Source organism: Ovis canadensis, chromosome 6 (assembly GCF_042477335.2).
Source record: "Ovis canadensis isolate MfBH-ARS-UI-01 breed Bighorn chromosome 6, ARS-UI_OviCan_v2, whole genome shotgun sequence".
Lineage (NCBI taxonomy): Eukaryota > Metazoa > Chordata > Mammalia > Artiodactyla > Bovidae > Ovis > Ovis canadensis.
Genome location: NC_091250.1, coordinates 28,969,844 through 28,989,012, shown reverse-complemented (window position 1 = coordinate 28,989,012; position 19,169 = coordinate 28,969,844). Strand labels below are relative to the sequence as shown.

Sequence of the window (19,169 nt, the reverse complement as noted above, 5' to 3'; positions counted from 1 at the left end):
CTGCAGGTAATGATCCTCAGCATTCATATGCCATACCCACCTTATCACGTACAGTGTGCTGTCACAGGTATTTCATTCTCAGGCGTGTGGCCCGTGAGAAACACCAAAATGGGTAGAGTAATGGCACGTTAGTGGCAGACCCATAACTTCTTAGGAAGTTGATTCAACTTTTTGTGTGACCTAGTCTGGTGCATTGGAGAAGGAAATGGCAACCCACTCCAGTGTTCTTGCCTGGAGAATCCCAGGGACGGGGGAGTCTGGTGGGCTGCCGTCTGTGGGGTCGCACAGAGTCGGACACGACTGAAGCGACTGAACAGTCTGGGGACACATTGAAGCATTTACTTCATGTTATTCATGGTCTTCAGCTCATCTGAGCAAACAAGTAAAAGCAGGTGGAGGGAAATCAAGTTAGAAATCAAGTTAGAGTTAGAAAAGGAAAGAAAAGAATGCTCTTTAGTCAGAATCAGAAAACACCTGGGAATTTTAATAAAGTTCCACAGTAGTAAAACTGACAACGTATTTGACAAGGGTTCTGCAAACAGTGCTTACTAGCCATGTGACTAGGGTCATAGAAGGAGACTTCTCTGGGCCTTACTTTCCTTAACTGTAACGTAAGTGTCATGTTCTTCTGCTACCCCATGTATTAGTTGTGAAGACCGAATCTGTGATAGAAAGCCTGCAAATGAAAGAGTAATTCTAATGGGAACTTCAGATTAATGAAAAAATAATATCTAATATTGTTTCACACTCACTTAATTCCCAGACACAATAATTCAGTGTTTTATACCCCAATTAGACCTCCTTCCCCAACTTGACACATACACACACACACAAAACAACTGATGAATAGAAAAAAAAAAACAAAACTGATGAGGTTTAGAGCAGTAACTTGCTTAATGTAACAGATTATAAGAGACAGAATCCGAACTCAAAGCCAAGTTTGTCACACCAAAAAAACATACTTTTATTTTTCTGGACCTGCACAAATATGTATGCATGTTGGCAAGATGGTAATGAGTCTCCATTATGAAACAGAAAACAGGAGCTAAACTGGAAACTTTTGAAAGGTTGGGGGCCCTGTGTTTCTAGAAGCTTGATTTGAAATGCTAATTAATGCATCTGTAAAATATATTGTGTATTCATGATGCATATAATAATATTGGGGGAGTTTTGTGACCCTAAGAAAGTCACAAGATCATGAATTTCTGTGTAAATTTCAATTAGTCTGTAAGAAGTTATAATCCTTCCTTAGAGGAAACAAAGCATTCACTTTTGAGAAGTGTTGGCTGTTTTCTGAGAATTGTAAATCAAGAATTATGAGGTCATGTTTCTTTTTTTTCTTGTTAAAGTACTGTTGTGCAGCATGAAGGGTCTTAGGTCCCCAACCAGGGACAGAACCCATGGCCCCAGCGCTGGGAGTTCAGAGTCGGAACCACTGGACCACCTGGGAAGTCTTGTGCTTATGTTTCTCTGCTTCATATTTGATATAATGGTCTCTCAAAATTATTTGTACAAAGACGCATACGAACCTTACACACACACACACACACACACACACACACTTTCACACACACAGTTTGGTGGAACTTCAATGCAGTCAGCTATCTCTGGTTATAGATTATGATTCAAAATTGTTTCAAGTTGTGGTTCTTTAAATCATAAGCTTTAATAAGTACTTTTTTTCATACTGTTCATGGGGTTCTCAAGGCAAGAATACTGAAGTTGTTTGCCATTCCCTTCTCCAGTGGACCACATTCTGTCAGACCTCTCCACCATGACCTGCCCATCTAGGGTGGCCCCACACGGCATGGCTTAGTTTCATTGAGTTAGACAAGGCTGTGGTCCATGTGATTAGATTGACTAGTTTTCTGTGATTATGGTTTCATGTGTCTGCCCTCTGATGCTCTCTCGCAACACCTACTGTCTTACTTGGGAAAGTTCTTACTTGGGAAAGTTCTTACTTGCTGCTGCTAAGTTCTTTTAAAGTTGGACTGCTGCTGCTGCTGCTAAGTCACTTCAGTCGTGTCCGACTCTGTGCGACCCCACAGATGGCAGCCCACCAGGCTCCTCCATCCTGGGATTCTCCAGGCAAGAATACTGGAGTGGGTTGCCATTTCCTTCTAGGCACTGGGAATTTAGAAAAAAATAAAATCCAGCTTTAACTGTTAGGCACTAGTAGTCTGTTTGGGGAGCCAACTGTGTAGACAGACAAATTACGAGAGTGCAAATATTATAACAGAACTAGGAAAAAGTGCTTATGGGACACAGAGCTCAAAACTCTAGTGTGTCTGAGGGAGTCAGGAAGGCTTTCTCTTCATGCAGGTGTTGCCAGGTACATGGAGGTTATCAGATGAAGAAGAGAGATGAAGCCAGAGAGAACCCAGCACAGGTGAGGCTTCAGTCACAGGCAAGGCTAGCTTTCAAGAACTGAGAAGTGGTGCTTCCCTGCTGGTCCAAAGGTTCAGACTTCCAGCTTCCAAGGCAGGGGGCGAGGGTTTGATTTCTGGTCTTGGAACTAAAATCCCACATGTCATGTGGCTCAGCCAAAGGAAAAAACAAAACAAAACTGAAGAGAGGCAGGAACAGAACATCAATGAGGAATAGAAGGAAACAGGCTCAAAAGGTCAGTTGTGGGCAGCCTGGGAAAGGCAGGCATTAGGGAGAAAAAATCCCAACCAACTAATAACTTGAAACAATTTTATTAGGACAACAACTATACCGGAAATAGTTGCCTAAAAAGTAAATAGTATGTGAATGGCATGAATAGCATTTCATTATACATCCCAATATATGGAGTTTATATAATGGATGTACTCAATTTAGGTGATTTCCAGGTTTTATTGTTTATTTGTTTATGTTTTTAGTATTATAAAGAGTGTTGCAAGTAAAAAAAGAATTTGCTCCTGTTCATGATTATTTTCCCAATTCAAAAATTATTCATATTTTTAAGGTTTTTTTTTGTACAGCGTGACAAAGTATACTTCAAAGTGTTTGAACCAATTTACATCTCTATCAACAATGCCTGAATATTCTTTCTGAAGCTCTAGGGAAATTTTCATTACTTGAAATCTCTTCTCTGACAGTTTATAAGTGAAAATAGTATTTTGCTTTTGAATTTCTTTTATTTTTAATGAGACTAAACTTTTTTTTCTTCTGTTCATTGGAATTCACTATTCTTTTGTGAGTTTTCCTAAAATCCCTCCTTCCTTTTGATAACGTTTGTCTTCCCCTCATACTAAGGATATTAACTCCATCTGTCCATAAAAATTGTGTAAATACTTTTTCTTGGTGTTATTTAACTTTTTAAATTTTTTTCTCTTCATACATATGAATATATTACACATTTTCATACCCAAATTATAATAATGTGAGCTTTAACATAAAGAAATATTATACTCTCATATGGGAAAAAATCCATCATCTTTTTCTTTTTTATTCTTTTATAGCTATCCATAAAACTATACAAAAAAGGTCTGATCACCTGGATAACCACGATGGTGTGGTCACTCAGCTATAGCCAGACATCCTGGAATATAAAGTCAAGTGTGCCTTAGGAAGCATTACTACAAACAAAGCTAGTGGAGGTGATGAAATTCCAGCTGAGCTATTTAAAATACTAAAATATGATGCTATGAAAGTGTTGCACTCAATATATCAACAAATTTGGAAAACTCAGCAATGGCCACAAGACTGGAAAAGCTCAGTTTTTATTACCATCCCAAAGAAAGGCAATGCCAAAGAATATTTAAACTATCGCATGATTGCGCTCATTTCACATCCTAGCAAGGTAATGCTCAAAAATCCTTCAAATTAGGCTTCAACAGGGTGTGAACTGAGAACTTCCAGATGTTCAAGTTGGATTTAGGAAAAGGCAGAGGAATCAGAAATCAAATTGCCAACATCTGTTGGGTCATAGAAAAAGCAAGGGAACTCCAGAAAAACATCTACTTCTGCTTCATTTACTACACTAAAGCCTTCGACTGTGTGGATCACCACAAACTGAGGAAAATTCTTAAAGAGAATACCAGACCACTTTACCTATTCCTGAGAAACCTGTATGCCGTCAAGGAGCAACAGTTATAACTGGACATGGAACAACACTGAAGAATTGACGCTTTCAAAATGTGGTGCTGGAGAAGACTCTTGAGAGTCCCTTGGACAGCAAGATCAAACCAGTGAACCCTAAAGGAAATCAACCCTGAATATTCATTGGAAGGACTGATGCTGAAGCTGAAGCTCCAATACTGTGGCCACCTCATGCAAAGAGCTGACTCATCGGAAAAGACCCTGATGCTGGGAAACACTGAGGGCAAGAAGAGAAGGGGGTGACAGAGGATGAGATGGTTGGATGGCATCACCTACTCAATGGACGTGAGTTTGAGCAAACTCCAGGAGATAGTAGACAAGGAAGCCTGGCGTGCTGCAGTCCATGGGGTTGCAAAGAGTTAGACATGACTTAGGGAATGAACAATATAGCTCTCATTCTTGAAAACATCTCCTTCAACACAAAAGGTATATTAATATGAAGAAAGGCTTTTACTTCAAAGTAAAGGGATATTATAGATTTTATCCTGAGGGCAATGGAAAGCCATCAGGGCTTTTGAAATCAGAGAATATCTTTTTTAAGGAAGGTAATTCTGGATGAATTATGCAAGATGTCCCAGGATACAAAAATATCTGCAGTGTCATTATTAAAAGACTACACTAGGCATAGCTGAAATCCTGGACTGAAGCCATGGATATGGAGAAAAAGAAGCAGGATGTTACCATATGAGAGTTCCCAGGGTCTGGCGAGAGATTATACAGTGGAAGAAGTGTAGAGAGGCCTAGAGTTACAGTTCCGTTTCTCATTTGAGCCACTCAGCTGATGGTGAGAATCTTTATCCAGTTTAGGAATGAAGAGGATGGAGCAGGTTTGGAGTATTTGTTATATGGATGGATAGATGGGATGGATAAGAAAAAAGGGATGTGTTATGCTTTAAATATTGCCTATTCTAGGGACTGAATAATGTCATTAGTTAACCCCCTGGAGCAAACACTTTCCCAGAATACTCTTCACTGTTGTGGCAGGTGACAAGTGATGCCAAGATTTATGAAAAAAGGAAATATTTCCCAGTCACAAAATTGTGTTATAAATCTACCTATCCATATCTATCAACCCCAATCTCTACCTCTGTTTTTGTATTTGTCACTTACCTATCTGTCTACTTCGAACCTTAACATTATTTATTGATATGCTTCTTTTTTGTTAATTTGAATTAAATGCCCCAAGCCACTAGCGACTGAAGACTGTTTGGATTTCCATGTGCCCAGTCATGACACAGAAGAGCAGGAAGTCATAGCTGAATTACTGTCATTTGCTTGCCTTACCAAGTTTTCCACAATTCTCTGAAACAGAGTTTTTCTTTTTAACCCTCTTCAGCCTCCTATTATATTTTCTTTTCTTTTAAGCTGAAGTATAGCTGATTTACAGTACCATATTAGTTTCAGGTGCATAGCGAAGTGATTCAGATATACATTTTTTTCAGATTATTTTCTGTTATATTAGGTTATTACAAGATGTTGAGTATAGTTCTATGCAGTAAATCCTTGCTGCTTCTCTGATTTTTTAAGTCTTCATTTAAAAAATGTATTCATTTATTTGGCTGCCTGGGTCTTATTGTAGCACACAGGATCTCCTTCCTTGCAGCATGCGGGATCTTTTTAGTTGCATCATTCAAATTTCAGTTGGTGCATGTGGGATCTAGTTCACTGATCAGGGATACAACCCAGGTCCTCTGCACTGAGAGCCTGAAGTTTTAGTCAGGACCACCAGGGAAGTCCTTATTTTATGTATAGTACTGTATATTTATTAATCCCATACTCCTAATTTATCCCTCCTATGACTCAGCCTCTTATTTTTTAGGTAGCTATTATTACATAAATAGGTAATAATAGTAAAGAGGAGAGGGAGAAATTGGGAAATTGAGATTGACATATACACACTACTATAAATAAAATAGATAACTAATAAGGACCTACTGTATAGCACAGGGAACTCGATACTCTGTGACGGTCTAATGGGAAAATATTTTCAAAAGAGTGGCTATACGTATAACAGATTCACTTTGCTGTAAAGCGGAAACTAACACAGTGTTGGAAATCAACTATACGCCAATAAGAATTTAAACACTAAGAGTCGGACACGACTGAGCGACTTCACTTTCACTTTTCACTTTCCTGCATTGGAGAAGGCAATGGCAGCCCACTCCAGTGTTCTTGCCTGGAGCATCCCAGGGACGGGGGAGCCTGGTGGGCGGCCGTCTATGGGGTCGCACAGAGTCGGACACGACTGAAGCGACTCAGCAGCAGCAATCATAGCAGCAGTAACTATATTATTGGGTTTTTACATTATGTGTTTATAATGTTTATGTACATTATCTCATTTAATAGCCACAGTAACTGCAAAGTAAGTACTATTATTCTTTCTATTTCACAGATGGGGAAGTGTAGAAACATTAACTAGAATTTCAAGGTAGTAAGTGGCTTTTCAGTTCACCATCTTAACCAGCATACTACATTGACATCCTAAAAGTTTTCACCTTGGTTGACTAGAGGAAATGCTTGTAAGGGGTAAACAAACAAACAGTTTCTATGATGTAACTTCATATTTGAACATGAATGTAATTCTTATCTGCACATTTGAAAACCATAGTATAGTGTTTGAGTTATAGTATAGAGTTTGGGCTTGAAGATTTGAACTAGAATTCAAATAATGATTCTGTAGTCAAACAAATTTGAAAAAAATATTTAATTCATTTAACGAATATTTATTGAACATCAATGTGTCAGGCACTGTACAAAGTGCTGGAGGTTCTAGGTATTTTTAACAATGAGCTGGACAGCCTTGATGCTCCAGTGCTTAAGAATCTGCCTGCCAATGCAGGAGACACAGGTTCGATCCCTGGTCCAGGAAGATTCCACATATAGAGGAGCAACCAAGCCCATGCACCACCGTTACTGAGTCCACGAGCTCTCCAGTCCATGAGCCAGAGCTGCTGAAGCCCATGTGACTAAAGCCTGTGCTTTGCAGCAAGAGAAGCCATTGCTATAAGCCTTCGCACTTGCAATGAAGAGTAGCCCCGGCTCACTGCAACTAAAGAGAGTCTGCACACAGCAGTGAAGATCCAGCAGAGCCATAAATAAATTAAAAGAAAACAAACAGTGAACAAACCACTTCCCTGTCCTCATGCTTACCTTCTAGTGATAGGTGAATGTCAATAAACCAATTAATAAATAAATAAACTCTGTCAGAACAGTGACAATTGTATAGGAGAGATGCTCTGCAAGGTAATAGAAACAAGAAGGGTAGAGTGTTATTATCTTACAGTATATATTAATTTTCTAGGGGCGCTATAAGCCACCAAGCAGGTGGCTTAAACCACAGAAATCTATTGTCTCACAGTGCTGGAGGCTGGAAGTCTGTGATATAGCTCTACAGGGTTCCTGTAGAGGGCTATGAAGGGGATTCTATTCCATGCTGCTTTCCTAGAATCTGGTAGTGTGCTGTTTTTTAGGTAGATCGTCTCAATCTCTCCCTTAATGTTCACATTCTAGTTGTTCTCCCTATCTATATGTCTATATCCAAATTTTCCCTTTTAATAAGAACACTGGTCATATCAGACTAGGCACCCACTCTACTCTAGTATGACCTCAACTTAATTAATTACATCTGTAATAACTATTTCCAAATACGGTCACATTCTGATATAAAAAGGATTCAGATTTCAATATCTGCATTTGGGGGGGTGGGCACATACAACAGTTAGAACTGACATGGAACAACAGACTGGTTCCAAACCGGGAAAGGAGTACATCAAGGCTGTATATTGTCACCCTGCTTATTTAACTTATATGCAGAGTACATCATGAGAAACGCTGGGCTGGAGGAAGCACAAGCTGGAATCAAGATTGCTGGGAGAAATATCAATAACCTCAGATATGCAAATAACACCACCATTATGGCAGAAAGTGAAGAACTAAAGAGCCTTTTGATGAAAGTGAAAGAGAGTAAAAAAGTTGGCTTAAAACTCAACATTCAGAAAACTAAGATCAAGGCATCTGGTCCCATCACTTCATGGGAAATAGGGAAATAGTGGAAACAGTGACAGACTACTTTTTTGGGCTCCAAAATCACTGCAGATGGTGACTGCAGCCACAACATTAAAAGACACTTGCTCCTTGGAAGAAAAGTTATGACCAACCTAGATAGCATATTAAAAAGCAGAAACATTACTTTGTCAGCAAAGGTCTGTCTAGTGAAAGCTTTGGTTTTTCCAGTGTTCATGTATGGATGTGAGAGTTGGACTGTGAAGAAAGCTGAGCGCCGAAAAATTGACGCTTTTGAACTGTGGTGTTGGAGAAGACTCTTTCGAGTCCTTTGGACTGCAAGGAAATCCAATCAGTCCATCCTAAAGGAGATCAGTCCTGGGTGTTCATTGGAAGGACTGATGCTAAAGCTGAAACTCCAATACTTTGGCCACCTGATGTGAAGTACTGACTCATTTGAAAACACCCTGATGTTGGGAAAGATTGAAGACGGGAGAAGGGGATGACAGAGGATGAGATGGTTGGATGGCATCAGTGACTCAACGGACATGAGTTTGAGTAAGCTCTGGGAGTTCGTGATGGACAGGGAACCCTGGCCTGCTGCAGTCCATGGGGTTGCAAAGAGTCAGACAAGACTGAGCGACTAAACTGCACCGAACTGACAATTTACCCCATAACAGGGTAATCAGCAAGACCTCACTGATAAGGAGATAGTGGCATCAAGGCCTGAAGGAAGTAAGAGAATGATCCATGCTGATAGCTAGGGGAGGAGTGGTCCAGATACAAAGGACCTGGGGCCTGAGTAGGCCTAGCATGCTCAAAACCAAAACATAGAAACAAGGTCAGTGTGGCCATGGTTACTGAGTGAGGGGATGGTTGGAAATAAAGTTCAAGCCATGGTGGGCAGGAATGGAGGATGGGTTATATAGATCTTCCATCAGGAGCCGGAGAGGCGTTTGTTGTTACTCTGCGAGAGAAGGGGAGACACAGGAGGAATTTGAGCCCTCCCAGGTGCTCTGCGTGAGCCACAGGTAAGCAGCAAGGCTGGAGGAGCAGACTGTTTAAGACTTTTGCTATCAGGCACATGAAAGATAACGGTGATTTGGACCAGACACATTGTGGTGGGAACACAGAAGTAGTTGGATTCTGTATGAATTGCTGTTAGAGCAAATGGGGATCATGAGAACAATAAAGAATTGAAAATAACTCAGAGGTTTTTGTCCTGGGCATCTGAAAAGGTGGGAAAAGCTATACTAGAGCAGTTAACTTGGCCGTGAAAGATAAAACAGAGCCCAGTTTTTTTCTAATTAAAAATAAAAAGCAGCTCAGTTTTGTACATGATCAGCTTGAAAACTCTTAGATATCAATCAGGTAGAGGTGAAGACAGTTGGCAATAGGGGTTTGAACTTAATGGGGAAGATGAGAGATGGAGACATATGTTTGGAAAGACATATTAGAATATAGAGTCTATTCAAAGCAATGAAACTGTGAGATCCACAACAGAGTTGTGGATTAACAACTGAGATAGAGAAGAAAAGGAGAGCCAGAACTAAACTCTCTGACATTTCAAAGCTTAGAGGTCTGAAAGACGAGGAAGAACAAGTAAAGGGGACTGAGGACAACCAACCAGGGAGGTAAGAAGATGATCAAAAGGGGATGGTGTCCAGAGGCTAAGGGAAGACATTTTCAAGAAGGAAGGAGTGATTTAAAAAACTCTTGTTTAGAGGACAAGCCAAATGAGGGCCGAGAATTGACCATTAGACATAGTACTATAGGGGTCACTGGGAAGCTTGTCATTTAGAGAAAGTTTTGTGGAGAAGATGGAAGAAAGCCTGCCTGTTGTGGGCTCAAGGAAGAATGTGAAGAGAGGAACTGGTCATGTTAAAACTTTATAGAGGATCTTGCTGGAAAGCAGTGTAGAAATTGAATACTAGCTTGGGGGAGAGAGAAAGGAGGCAGACGAGGGTGTCTGTGGCAATGGAAAAATTAAGAGGCAACAAAGTAATCTCTTGAGAGTCATCTTCTTATCTGTTCAGTTCAGTTCAGTCACTCAGTCATGTCCGACTCTTTGCGACCCCATGAATCGCAGCACGCCAGGCCTCCCGGTTCATCACCACCTCCCGGAGTTCACTCAGACTCATGTCCATCGAGTCAGTGATGCCATCCAGCCATCTCATCCTCTGTCGTCCCCTTCTCCTCCTGCCCCCAATCACTCCCAGCATCAGAGTCTTTTCTAATGAGTCAACTCTTCACATGAGGTGGCTAAAGTACTGGAGTTTCAGCTTTAGCATCATTCCTTCCAAAGAAATCCCAGGGTTGATCTCCTTCAGAATGGACTGGTTGGATCTCCTTGCAGTCCAAGGGACTCTCAAGAGTCTTCTCCAACACCACAGTTCAAAAGCATCAATTCTTCCGCGCTCAGCCTTCTTCACAGTCCAACTCTCACATCCATACATGACTACTGGAAAAACCATAGCCTTGACTAGACGGACCTTTGTTGGCAAAGTAATGTCTCTACTTTTGAATATGCTATCTAGGTTGGTCATAACTTTTCTTCCAAGGAGTAAGCGTCTTTTAATTTCATGGCTGCAGTCACCATCTGTAGTGATTCTGGAGCCCAAAATATAAAGTCTGACACTGTTTCCACTGTTTCCCCATCTATTTCCCATGAAGTGATGGGACCAGATGCCATGTTCTCAGTTTTCTGAATGTTCAGCTTTAAGCCTATATGCAGATAACACCACCCTTATGGCAGAAAGTGAAGAGGAACTAAAAAGCCTCTTGATGACAGTGAAAGAGGAGAGCGAAGAAGTTGGCTTAAAGCTCAACATTCAGAAAACGAAGATCATGGCATTCGGTCCCATCACTTCATGGGAAATAAATGGGGAAACAGTGGAAACAGTGTCAGACTTTATATTTTGGGCTCCAGAATCACTGCAGATGGTGACTGCAGCCATGAAATTAAAAGACGCTTACTCCTTGGAAGAAAAGTTATGACCAACCTAGACAGCATATTCAAAAGCAGAGACATTACTTTGCCAACAAAGGTCCGTCTAGTCAAGGCTATGGTTTTTCCTGTGGTCATGTATGGATGTGAGAGTTTGACTGTGAAGAAGGCTGAGCGCGGAAGAATTGATGCTTTTGAACTGTGGTGTTGGAGAAGACTCTTGAGAGTCCCTTGGACTGCAAGGAGATCCAACCAGTCCATTCTGAAGGAGATCAGCCCTGGGATTTCTTTGGAAGGACTGATGCTAAAGCTGAAACTCCAGTACTTTGGCCACCTCATGTGAAGAGCTGACTCATTAGAAAAAACTCTGATGCTGGGAGGGATTGGGGGCAGGAGGAGAAGGGGACGACAGAGGATGAGATGGCTGGATGGCATCACTGACTCGATAGACGTGAGTCTGAGTGAACTCCGGGAGATGGTGATGAACAGGGAGGCCTGGCATGCTGCGATTCATGGGGTTGCAAAGAGTCGGACACGACTGAGCGACTGAACTGAACTGAACTCTTATCTGTAAAGAGTCATAATAATTCCCACTTCCAGGAGGCAACTGAGGGAGATAATGATCAGGTGTTGGAAAGCAGTTCGCCCTCAGTCAATGACAGTGCCAACTGCATTCCTGAGAAATAGTGATGCACACAAGGCTGGCCCCTGTGCGGGAGTTTACCTCTCCTGCCACGAGGCCTGGCGCAGACGAAGGTCTGCAAAAGCTGGCCCTGCCCTTTCAGTTCTTCAGTGCTGCAGAAAGGATGCCACCTGTCTTAGTGAGGATGGGGGCCGTCCCTACCCTGTACAGTAGCTGGCACATGCTTTCTCATAGTGAAGAAGGTGGGAAGGGATCTTGGGGAAGCTGGAAACTCCTAAGGCGTGAGACACACGGCTGAAGTCACCTCACTTGGCCAGCTCACATGTGACATAGGTGGAAGTCGCAGTGGCATTTCACACTGCGTTCACTCCAGAAATTAATTCCTCCTTATCAAGAGGGAGTGATTGGCAGAACAAAGAATGCGTGTCTGCAGAGGCTGGCGGTAGGGTGGGTGCCTATCACAACGCGAAAGGGGCGAACACTTCTGAACAGGACGTGTGCGCACGGTATGAATGGAATAGAGCTGAGCGAGTGTGGCGACGCGCAGGGCAGAGCCGGACGCGCCCCAGCGGCCGGGGGCCTCCCGAGGGAACGTCTGCTCGTGATGCGGGAGCGCCCGCCGAGGAGCCTCCTTATCCCCACCCACCTCCCGAACGCCGGCAGTCAGTGGTGCATATAGACATATTTCTGGGAGCTGTCCATGAGCTCATCGCTTTCCCGGCGATAGCAGCAGCAGCAGCAGCAGCAGCACCAACAGCAGCGAGGGAAGCAGCCGCATTTCTCCCGGCGCCGGTAGAATAAGCCCCGCCGCTCGCACATCCAGACACACGCGCGGCGAGCGGCGCCGGGAAGCAGCAGCCGCCGACCCAGCCCCGCGGCCGAGGTCGCGCCCGGCCCCGCCCGCCATGGCCCCGAGTCTCCCGGCCGGGAGGTAGGTGCGCGCGGGCAGGGGGCGACAGGCTCCGGCCAGGACTCCCGGCCGGGCGGGACCAGCTCCGGGGGCGGCCGCCCCTGGCACTCGGCGGCGGAGCGGCCGGCCGGGGCCGCGGGCGCGGCGGAGGAGCCTCCCGGCCCGCCTGGGGCCGCGGGCTGCAGGCCCGGCGCTGAGAAGCCGCGGGAGACGCGAGAGAGCCGGGCGTGACAGCAGGAGGAAGCCGGAGCACCGGGAAGATGGCTTCTCCCACCTCCCCGGCCCCGGAAGGCGGGGCCTCCACCCCGCCGAACCCGCCGCGGATTCGTCAGGTGGGTGCACGGGGCGCGGGGAGGGGCGCCGGCACCCCATTGTCCTCGCCTCCCCCGAGGGCGAGGTCCTCGCCCCCGGGTGCAGAGGCTGACCGGCGGGACGGACACTGGCGGACCTGGCCGCGTCGCCTGGCCCAGGACCTTTCCTGGAATCCCCTCTCCTCAGTCTCGCTTCACACACATAGAAACATGCACAGAAACACACACGCGCTCTTAGAAAAACGCTTTCTCCAAAAGCAGGCGTGTAACTTCTGCGCACACATACATGCATGAGCAGGCTCAAAAGACACCCCACAAACTCATCCCCCCGTCGCGCACAGAGGCACACGCCCAGCTATCACATGACCCACTGCGGCGCTACACCAGGAAAAAGGAGCCCGTGGTGCCCTGATGGGGGACATCTACCCTAGACCCTCATCCCCTTGACGACCTTGAGAGGGACGGCTGGCAGCATTCACCTCCCGCCCTCGGGAGAGGAGTAACTGTGTCTGGAGGTTGCTTACCAGTTCTCAACTTTCAGAGAGAGCTACACCCAACAATTGCAGCCCTGTATTAGACCTTAGTACTAGAAAGAAAACATGTGTTCCTGTTCTCCCGACGTCTGCAGAGACACAGTTTTTCCCCAGCAGTGCAAGGGGAGGGCGGGCGGTGATGCACATGTCTTTGGCTGTCTGAATAAGCCCTGTTTTCTGTTTATATGGTAATATTAAAACATGAGAGTACTCCATCTGGTTGTGATCTGTGATTCGGTATCTGAAAGAGCTCTTTTTTCCTCCTCCTTTTTGTGCTACTATTGCATTGTCAGGAGCTATAGCATTAGCACTTTCGGTTATCGCAGTAGTAACACAAGTGTCAGTGTGCCCTGCGCAGGGTAGTGTATGAGTGTGACAATATGATCCCCTGACTGCCATAGGCAACCTCTTTACCAAAGATAATTGAACTCCTGTTGAGAAATAGGATAAAATTGGATAATGGAGCAGGAAGATCATGTCAAACAGAATGGTTTTTCTCCAAGCTGTGGGGAAATTTTGAAGAACCCAGAAGCTTTAGAATTTATGACATGACAGTAAAATTTGGTTGACACTTAAGAAGGTCTTTGCCATATTTGAATTTTAATGTGTATTGATAATGTTATTTTAGGGATAACCTTTGTTTATGTGCATTTTTAATGTAATGACTAAAAAAAAATCAATGTGTACTTTTTTTAAATGGCCCTCTATGTCTCAATGAAATTGTTAGGGTTTTAAATGCTTATAGAATCCAAGACTCTAATTTTGTGACAATACATTTTTAATTGCACTTGGAGCTGTTTTATTTCCCCTGAAAAACTGTGGTAGCTGACATCATTACACCTATATTTGTGATATTTAGACATCTAAAAATGAAGGCAAAATTACTATTTGCAATACAAAAAAAAATCATATCCTACAGGAAAAATAATTTTTATTCCTATTTGGCTAATATGTATGTATATATGTGTGCATAGTTATATAAGCATTGAGGAAGTAAAATATGTTAGTAGAATATTTATGTTAGTAAAATATTTTAGTAGAATGTAAATACTCATAGGAATCTCTCTGAAGTTGGATTCTATATTTAGGATAATTCTGCTGATTTAAGAAATAGTATTTGAAAATAGCTACTAGAAAAAATTTGCATGAAAGGTCATTGATGTTTTGCAGAGTAGATACTTTACTTAGAGGACTTCCTAATTAGAAGCTGTGTAAATGACATCATGCTGCAACATACAAGTAATTGATATCGTCTGTTTAGCCTTTCATTTATATGACCTTACAGAGGCACTTTTTTAGTGATTGGTGCATTAATTTGCATAGGATGTAGAAATGGGTTGCTGGAATTATTGGTCATCTTGATCTCCCTGATTCATTCAGGCAGGTGGAATGGAAGTACTGACAACATCTGACTGCAGCATTACCACTTTCCTGCAAGTGATTTTGAGCAAATCAGAAATTAAACAAACAGAAGGAATAACAGTGTTTTCCTGCGAAGCAGTGAAATATTTTAGTTTCCAGTTCTAGTGTATTTTCATTATGTCACTGTTTCCCCGACATGTTTCTCCTTGTTCTTTAGTATTCTTTTTCCCAATCAGTTCTGGACTGAATCGGAATTAAAATAAAATCTGAATTCTTTTCCTCTTTTTAAACCATAATTGACAGAAAAAGTGTTATTGAAAGAACAGAAAAGTCCAAAGGCGAAGGATTTTAATGAAATACATAGCATGGGTTTTAGCAACAGATAAACTTATTGGTCATCATTGCAATTATATAATAGAAACATTTTTTATTTTTAAAAAATTTATTTATTCATGTTATTATTTTTGGCTGTGCTGGGTCTTTATTGCTGTGCAGGCTTTTTTCTGTTTGCAGTGAGCAGGGGCTGCTCTCTAGGTGTGGTGTGCAGGCGTCTCATTGCAGGGGCTTCTCTCATGGAGCTGGGCTTCAGTAGCTGCTGCTCCTTGGCTGTGGAGCACAGGCTCAGAGTTGTTGCACAAGGGTGTAGTGGGCCTGCGGCATGTGGGGTCTTCCTGGGCTAGGGACTGAACCTGTGTCTCCTAGCCACCAGGGAAGCCCCTAGAAATATATTTTAGAAAGGCTTTCAGTAAATATATATATCTTGTAAATATGCATATTTAACTACTAATTTCAATGACAATATGCTATGTGAAGACTCATTTATTCAAGTTATTCAGTACAAAGTAATGTTTCATATCCTAAAGATAAAGAAATGAAAAAGATAAAAATCTTATCCATTAGGAGGTGTAGGTGTTTTTAATGAGGATAAGCATTAAAGTAATTGAAATTTGAATTGCCTATGGGGGCCTTTCCACATTATTTAAAAATGTATTTGTCAGCTTTTTGTTTTGATCATTCTTCTAATAGTGAGTCTAATTCCTAAACTTGCATATACCTAAAAAGTCATTGTATGACTGAATTAATGTTTACATACATTTGATATATAATATATTTCATTCTCTTTTAATTACTTAATCTGTTATTAGAATGACATATTAAACAGTATATATTATTTTTACAACTTGATCTTTTAGGCAGTTTTTCTTTTCTTTTTTTAGCTTTTGGAAAATGCTGTTGTAGCATGAAATAGCTGGAAGAGTCCAGTGCCTTTGCATATGCAGTTAAAATCGAGGTTTCCAAAAATGAGCCGATCAAGGGAGAATGACCTTTATCTTCATTCTATCCATAACTATCGTGTTAAGGGAAAGAAAAATTTATTAATATGCTCTGTCTCCTCAGGCTCCTAAGATAATAGATATTTATTTTTTCCTCTTTCAAGAGGTTATATTTTGTTTATTTTCTATACAAGATAACTATAGTACAGAAGTTTCACTAGTTTTTTAAAACATTTAAGTCAAATTAGTTACCAAACTACAAATTTCCTGGATTTCATTTTGTATTTATTCTTTATCCATTTTCTGAACGTAAAAGAAAAATTAAGAAATGATAGTTTTGCAACTAAGTTTTGAAATAGTTTATCTACATATATTACATACTTCAAGAGATCCGTATGATTTCTATGGCTATTGCCAGAAATTTTAAATCAGTTAATTAAATGAGTATTGATTAAGATCTTGAGTTAAGATACTTAGCTAATATCTTTCTGGGCCTTATCATCTTTCTGATGAGCTATGATGAAAAATGAAGAGTCCGACTCTTTGTAACCCCATAGACTGTATAGTCCATGATATTCTCCATACTGGAGTGGGTAGCTTTTCCGTGGGTAGATCTCCAGGGGATCTTCCCAACCCAAGGATCAAACCCAGGTCTCCCGCACTACAGGTGGATTCTTTACCAGTTGAGCCACAAGGGAAGCCCCATGAGCTATGATAGGAGTATCCAAAGCATTGATTACTTTGAGAATTGGAGAGCTATAAGACATCCTTTTTAATTGGTGCCAGTAAAATTTAGTGTCCTTTTCTTGTTTCTTGATCAATCCTTTTCCAAGATCTGTGGGTATTAGTGTTATTTCATTTCTGGCAGCAAACCAGTGTTCATTCTTTCTTTGCTGTAGAAACTCAGAGACATCCCAGATGGTAATAATAAAATATTTACAATGGGCAGGTGTGATGCCAAGCAAGGCACAGTTTTCCCAACAGTCCTGTGAAGGAGATGTTATTATTATTCCCATTTTCCAGATGAGAAGTGTGGGTTTAGAGAAACTAACCTACATCCTCAAAGTCATAGCTAGAAAGTTGCAACTATGCAACGTGGGCATTTAAAACTTGGTCTTGATGCCTTATTTCACACTCACTATTGTTTTTTGGTCTTCTAATTTGTGACTATTGGGGGAGATCTTAGTACCCTTGCTCCTTTGAGCCATGTGTAACTGTTCTCAGGAATTCTCCTTTAGTTTGCCTTAACTGTAGGATTTACAACAGAATTGAAATAATTTTCATTATATCACTTCATCAAATGAGAATGACTTGAATTCCCTTTCTACTTCTGTATTCTTTAAGATAGCATTTCTCCAGCTTCATGGTTGCTAAGAGGAGAAACTAAGGTGCTCATTTAGCTCTTGTTTTCCCTGATGTGAAGTGTTAGTCACTCAGTTGTGTCCAACTCTTTGTAACCCCCGTGGACTGTAGCCCGTCAGGCTCTTCTGATCCATGGAATTCTCCAGGCAAGAATACTGGAGTGGGTTGCCATTCCCTTCTCCAGCGGATCTTCCTGACCCAGGGCTCAAACCCAGGTCTTGTGCATTGCAGGCAGATTCTTTACCATCTGAGCCACCAGGGAAGCCCTGGTTTTCTCTGCGTGCTCCTCAGTTATTCCTGCTCTTTCCATGTTGCTCCTGAGTATGAGCTGAGATAATAATTAATTTTGAGAATGAGTTGAATTAATGGAGAGTCTTCTTATTCAGGAATAAATAAATAGTCGGCTTTCATTTTCAAGGTTTTTAAGTTTCTTCCAGTATTAATTCTATTCTTTGTTTATGCTTGTTAAAGTAAGTTATAGTTTTGAATTTTCTTTTTATGTAAAGTATTTGAGTTACAAAAAGAGGATTCATTCCTTTAGATGGTGAAAGGATGAGAGAGAGAAAAGCAATACGTGAATATAGTGATTCATTGATATAATTGGTTTCAATCTTTAATTTTTTTAGTTTACATACAATAAAATTCACTTTTTTATATTTTTGATAAATTTTGACAGAATCTTAGAGTTGTGTATCTTATCAGCACAATCTAAGTATGGTACAGTTCTAGCTCCTGGAAACTTCCCTTGTGCTTATGCCATTGGAGTCAAACAAATCCTCCTACCTCCAGCCTCTGGCAGCCAGTAAGCTGTCCTGTATCCCTATATTTTTGCCTTTCTCAGACTGCTATATACACGGAATCATTCAGAACATTACCCTTTGAAACTGTTTTTTTTTTTTTTTTTTCTACTCAACATAATGTCCTTAATAGCTATCTAACTTCTTGCATCTGTCAATATTTTGTTCCTTTTTATTTGAGTCGTATTTCACTGTGTGAGTGTTTAGCCATTTAGAAAAAGGACATTTGGGTTGTTTCCAGGTTGGGGCAATTTTGAATAAAGTAGCTATTAAATATTTGTGTAGAGGTTGTAAACATAGATTTTTCACTTCGCTTCGATGTATACCGAGGAGTAGGATTGCTGGACCATGTAGTAAATATCTGTATAACTTCATAAGAAACTGCCAGACTGTTTTCCAAAGTGGCTATACCGCTTTTGCCTTCCTTCCAAGGATGAGTGGGAGTTTCTATTGCTCCAAGTCTGGTAAGGCCTTTCCCCGCCTTGTTTTAGTCATGCTAATGGATCCACTGAGGCATTTCATTGTGATTTTAATTTGTATTTCTCTAATAACAAAGATGTTCAGTGCTTTTGGCAACATTTTCTTTGTTGAGGTGTCCATATATTTTGGCCATCTTTTAAATTGAGTTGTTTTCCTTTTATTGAGAGAGTTTTTTTTATATATTCTGGAGACAAGTTCTTTGTTAGATATATGACTTGATATTTTGTCTTTGTCTATTTCTTCTCTTTTAATTCTCTTTCTGGTGTTTTTCTCGAGCAAGGTTTTTTTTTTTTTTTTGATCAAATCCAGTTACCAGTTTTGTCTTTAATGAGTGGTCCTTTTGTTGTATCTAAGAAATCTTTCTCTAATCCAAAGTCACAAAGATTTTCTCCCATTTTTTAAAAAATCCTATCATTTTGACATTTGTTTGTCAGTCACTTTGAGCTGATTTTTGCAATGTGT

General features: G+C 41.4%; 1 protein-coding gene across 3 annotated transcripts in view; it reads left to right on the top strand.

Annotated features, from left to right (window-relative positions):
- Nucleotides 1–11,993: 11,993 nt before the first annotated feature.
- The window catches only part of ANK2 (ankyrin 2), a 699,882-nt gene continuing 692,706 nt past the window's right edge, over nt 11,994–19,169 (top strand). For 2 of the 3 annotated variants that reach the window (XM_069593465.1, XM_069593447.1), the window contains exon 1: nt 11,994–12,920. In XM_069593465.1, the coding sequence (XP_069449566.1) occupies nt 12,849–12,920 (72 nt within the window). In that variant the 5' untranslated portion in view covers nt 11,994–12,848. The remainder of the gene's footprint in view (nt 12,921–19,169) is intronic. The other variant, XM_069593452.1, reaches the window with a different exon arrangement.